General features: G+C 39.3%; 1 protein-coding gene across 3 annotated transcripts in view; it reads left to right on the forward strand.

The window, feature by feature from the left end:
* The window catches only part of LOC104987872, a 147701-nt gene that overhangs the window by 107170 nt on the left and 35197 nt on the right, over window positions 1-5334 (forward strand). For all 3 annotated transcript variants that reach the window (XM_010838962.1, XM_010838963.1, XM_010838964.1), the window contains exons 13-14: window positions 984-1087; window positions 3957-4133. In XM_010838962.1, the coding sequence (XP_010837264.1) occupies window positions 984-1087; window positions 3957-4133 (281 nt within the window). The remainder of the gene's footprint in view (window positions 1-983; window positions 1088-3956; window positions 4134-5334) is intronic.

Genomic DNA, 5334 nt, shown 5'->3' on the forward strand with positions numbered 1-5334 from the left:
CATCACTGACTTGATGGATGTGAGTTTGAGTGAACTCTGGGAGTTGGTGATGGACAGGGAGGCCTGGCGCACTGCAATTCATGGGGTCGCAAAGAGTCAGACATGACTGAGCAATTGAACTGAGCTGAACTGAACTGAACTATTGACCATATTCCTTATGCTTTACATTACATCCTTGTAACTTAATTATCATAAGACTGGAGGTTTGTACCTCTTAATTCCCTCACCTGTTTTGCCCACGCTCTACCCCCTCCCTCCGACAGCCACCCATTTGTTCTCAGTATCTATGAGTTTGTTTTGGTTTTTAGATTTCATATGTAAGTGGTATGCAGCATTTGTATTTATTTTGGAGGATCTAATTAGGGGTCTTATCTAAAGAATGTTTCTTGAGGGCCTGCTGTGGTCTAGGCACTCTGTGTTGGTGTTTAGCTGTACAGAGTGGTGAAAAAATTCATGACCTTAAGAAAAGCTTTGTTTCAAGATAAAATGGCATGTAAAAGTATACGGAGAGCTAAAAGCAATCAAATATATGATGACATAACCTTTATATCATAATCATACAAACCAGTCACCAATGCCCTAATAGTATGTATTTAATTTTAGAATGCATCAGTTCATTTTATCTCAAGTCTCTGGGACTTGAGAATGGAAATGGGTTTTCACACTAGGATAATTTGTCTTCCTGGCAACAGTTTCATTGAGTGTTTTTTGGTTTTTGCTTTTTTGCTTTATTTTGGATTGTCCCAGGAGTTTACTGTTTATTTTGGGAAGGCATTAGATATTTTCCTTGGAAATGCCACCAGATGCCAAGCAACATGTAGATTATTAAAGGTTACCAGCATTCTTCTACCTTTTGACTAATTAAAAACATTTAACTGAGAGATGTCATAAAATGTATTTTTAGGAGGTTTCAATATATAATTGAGTAAGAAAAAAAGCTTTAAAAGCACGAATTACTTGCTAATACTTAAAATGTTTTATAGGTCTCTTTGACGTTATTTTCAACAAAGGAAATGTATGCATTTTCCAAAGTCATGAATTGAGGCACCTTTCTCTGGCTCTTGACAACGGCTTTGTCACTGGAATGGTATGTGGTAATCTCTGTTTTCACCGTATGTCAAATGTATTGTATCCATATATATATATATATAATATATTCTTGCACAAGACACTTTCATAAGATTATGAATTTGTATTTTCCTTTGGCTTTTGCTTCCACTTTTTTCATGTTGTTTTGTCTTACTGATTTTTGAGATTTTGATATGTAAATGGCCTTAAATTTCAGCAGTTAGAATTTAGACAAGAAAAAGTAGAACACGTCTCTGAGAACATTCAAACTTTCAGTTAGCCTCAAAATGGGAAATCTGACCTCCCAAAGGCCCTTTCAGGGATCACATTATTGGGGGAAAACCAATAGTTTCACATAATTATGCCTTGTATTACTTAGTTGGGCTTCCCTGGTGGCTCAGTTGGTAAAGAATCTGCCTGCCATGCAGGAGACCCAGGTTTGATCCCTGGATTGGGAAGATCCCCTGGAGAAGGAAATGGCTACCCACTCCAGTAGTCTTGCCTGGGAAATCTCATGGACAGAGGAGCCTGGTGGGCTACAGTCCATAGGGTCGCGAAGAACTGGACACGACTTGAGCAGCTAAACACAGCACAGTGTGCTTTGTGAATGAGTGTATGAGATTACTTAGTTTAGGTTTGAAAGGAACCCAAAGCTGGTGCTCTGTGACAACCTAGAGGGGTGGGATGGGAAAGGAGGTGGGAGGAAGGTTTAAGAGGGAAGGGACGTAGGTATATCTATGGCTGATTCATGTTGATACACGGCAGAAACAATCACAGTAGTGTAAAGTAATTATCCTACAATGAAAAATAAAATAAAAATTTTTAAATGGATAAAACTTCTAAAAATGTCTTTTTTTTAAGATCCATGTATGATTATTTGTTTTGAAGCTGAGAAAGCATAGGATGACATGCACTGTTTTAAGTGCTAACTGTGTGTTATAACATTTAGCCTTTTTATTGTCCTATGAGAGAGTACATTAGCATCCCTTTCTGACAGAAGAGGAGCCTGACGAGTGGGAAGACTGTGTTGTCCAAAGTCTCAGAGCTGGTCAGTATGAAAGCAGGCACGGAGCACAGACGCTGGGACTCCACCCCTCATTCTACAGCTTTCTCATATAATCTTACATAATTTTATGCAATGACTTTTTTTTTTTTACTTATATCTTGTTTTAAAACTTAAGGATAGCAATAAATTTTGAAGAAAAAACATGATCTATAGGACTGAAATTCAGGCTAAGGAACTAATCAGTCACCTCTTTTTTTTGACAACATTGACCATATTTATTTTGTTTACAAATCTGCAGTTGGGCGGGACCCAGAGAAGGTAGCACATCTCTCTTCCTCTCAGCATCAAGTGAAGTGGCTGAAATGTTAGAGACTGGAGTCATCCAAGGGCTTGTTGAGTCGAAGGTCTGATAGTCGATGCCAGCTCTCAGTGGAACAGCTGTGTGTGGCCCTTCCTTCAGTGTAGCTGCTTGACTCTCACAGCATGGGAGCTAGGTTCCAGGACAAAAGTGCCCAGAGGGGAAATAGTCAGGAGGAAGCTGTATTGCTTTTTTAAAACAAATTATTAATTAATTTACTTACTTGCTTCACTGGTGGCTCAGATGATAAATAATCTACCTGCAGCATGGAAGACCCAGTTCAATCTCTGAGTCGGGAAGATCCCTGGAGAAGGAACTGGCAACCCACTCCAGTATTCTTGCCTGGAGAATCCCATGGACAGAGGAGTTGGGCAGGCTAGAGTCCATGGGGCTGCAAAGATTCGGACATGAATCAGTCACATTTCTTTTATGGTGTCTTTTTTTTGAACTTGGCATGTTACCCCATGCTGTTTTTTATGCTTATTTTTATTTATATTTTGGCTGCACTGGATTTCAGTGGTGGCATATGGGATCTAGTTTCCTGATCAGGGATCAAACTGGGGCACTCTGCGTTGTGAGCTTGGAGTCTTAGTCATTGGACCACCAGGGAAGTCCCTCATGCTGTATTTTGTAGTGCATTCTGCTTCATAAAGGTCCTAGTCAGTAGAAGTTTAATAAATATGAATGTTGAGGGTATGGAATCACTCAAATTAAGAGTTCAAGAAATGTTCTATTTATTTTTCTAAAATCAAATTAAGTCTCTCTGTAAACCCCTCTCCCTCTAAGTTGGAGAAAAATCCCACCTTGGTTATTATGAAGGTCACCTTGTTGTATACACATTTCAAGCTGGTGACAACTCTCTTAACTTCAGTCCACACTGCTCACTGCCCAGTTCTCATCAAACATCAGGTGGTTTCTTTGTGAACGGCTCCGTGGCTTACCTGCCATCCTCACACAAGAAACTTCACTGAGGTTGGCAGCTTTAGTGTCACGGATCAAGCCTTTCCAGCGGCATCAGTAAGTCCTTACTTTCAGGCCCAGATGCCTCCTTGAGACAGTGAGAGGTCAGACCTCAAACAGTGCCCTAAACTAGAAATGTCTCACTATAGTTTATCTTCCTTGATTTGTTCAGTTTTTCACAAGCAAAACCTAGTAATACACATCTGTTAATTTCATCTTTTGATCCTATGTGGTCTTTAATTAGGAAGACACAAAAAAAGAAGTGAAAAATATTGATAAAATGCACATTAACATCTCATTAAATTACCCTGCCACTGGAATTATTTTTGCTGTTATTTAGCGCTCTACATGGTTTCTGAAAAGTCAAGAGAAGGTCCTTGGAGCAAGACCCTGGAAATCAGGGCGGGAGATCAAAAGAATTGAATCAGAAAACATGTCACAGTTGTACAGCTAGTTCAAGGGTTCCATGCAGTGCACTGGATCTGTGCAGACATAGAGTGTCAACACCTTTTCTATTGCTTATGCAGAGCTTTCATTTTGTTTTGTTTTCCCTTTTTCTTTTAGGCTAGTGGTGGGGCCTCCACTGAGATGCGGGTGCTGTCCCAGCCCAACCGCTGCGCACTCCTTGAGTCAGCACGGGTTCCCGGCCACTTGGTTATTTTTGATCGCCATGGCAAAATAACTAACGAATCATCGGCAGGCTATGCAGACCTTTCAAAAGAGTTTGTGGTTTTTGTCAAGGTAAACTGGAGGAAGGTCATTAAAGCTGATACTCTTAAACTTGTATTTTCTTTTGCCCTGTTGAGGAAAACTCTTGAATGAAGTCACAGTGGAGAAATCAGATCTTTTTCCACTCGGGGCATTGATGCCTGTGGTCATTTTGTCCACCCAGAATGTGATCGTAGGGACGGCAGCCTTAGCAACACTAAAATGATGGGAGTAACAGCCAATGTCAATTGAATTTGCAGGTTAAAACTATGGCTGTGGGAATTTCAAATAAAAAGTTAGAGAATCTTATATTTGGGAGTGAAACAAATCTATATTTAACTTTTCTAACTGTTAGAATATTTACATATTTATACTCTTTGAGTGTTGTATGTGTGTGATCATTTCATATTGCTTATGTTTTTTTTCTTTGTAATACATGTTTGTGAATTTATCTTTTTATCTTTAAATGATATTATTAATGCAATAGGTATCATTTGTGAGATTGCCTGTTTTATTACAGACACTTTACTGAGAGCTTCACCATACACAATACTAAATCTAACCACCATGACATTTCTGACAGATATTGTTATCTACATTTTAAAAATAAAGAGAATGTTTTCTGAAAAGTTACAACTTTTAATGAGTATAACATATCTAGTCTGGTGAATTATGAATCCAATCAGTCAATTTGTCTTCAAAACTTTTTAGACCTACTATGATGATGCTGTGAAAGTGCTGCACTCAATATGCCAGCAAATTTGGAAAACTCAGCAGTGGCCACAGGACTGGAAAAGGTCAGTTTTCATCCCAATCCCAAAGAAAGGCAATGCCAAAGAATGCTCAAACTACTGCACAATTGCACTCCTCTCACACGCTAGTAAAGTAATGCTCAAAATTCTCCAAGCCAGGCTTCAGCAATACGTGAACCGTGAACTTCCAGATGTTCAAGCTGGTTTTAGAAAAGGCGGAGGAACCAAAGATCAAATTGCCAACATCTGCTGGATCATAGAAAAAGCAAGAGAGTTCCAGAAAAACATCTATTTCTGCTTTATTGACTATGCCAAAGCCTTTGACTGTGTGGATCACAATAAACTGTGGAAAATTCTTCAAGAGATGGGAATACCAGACCACCTGATCTGCCTCTTGAGAAATTTGTATGCAGGTCAGGAAGCAACAGTTAGAACTGGACATGGAACAACAGACTGGTTCCAAATAGGGAAAGGAGTTCGTC

This window comes from Bison bison, unplaced genomic scaffold (genome assembly GCF_000754665.1).
Source record: "Bison bison bison isolate TAMUID 2011002044 unplaced genomic scaffold, Bison_UMD1.0 scf7180017864108, whole genome shotgun sequence".
In the NCBI taxonomy this organism is placed as follows: domain Eukaryota; kingdom Metazoa; phylum Chordata; class Mammalia; order Artiodactyla; family Bovidae; genus Bison; species Bison bison.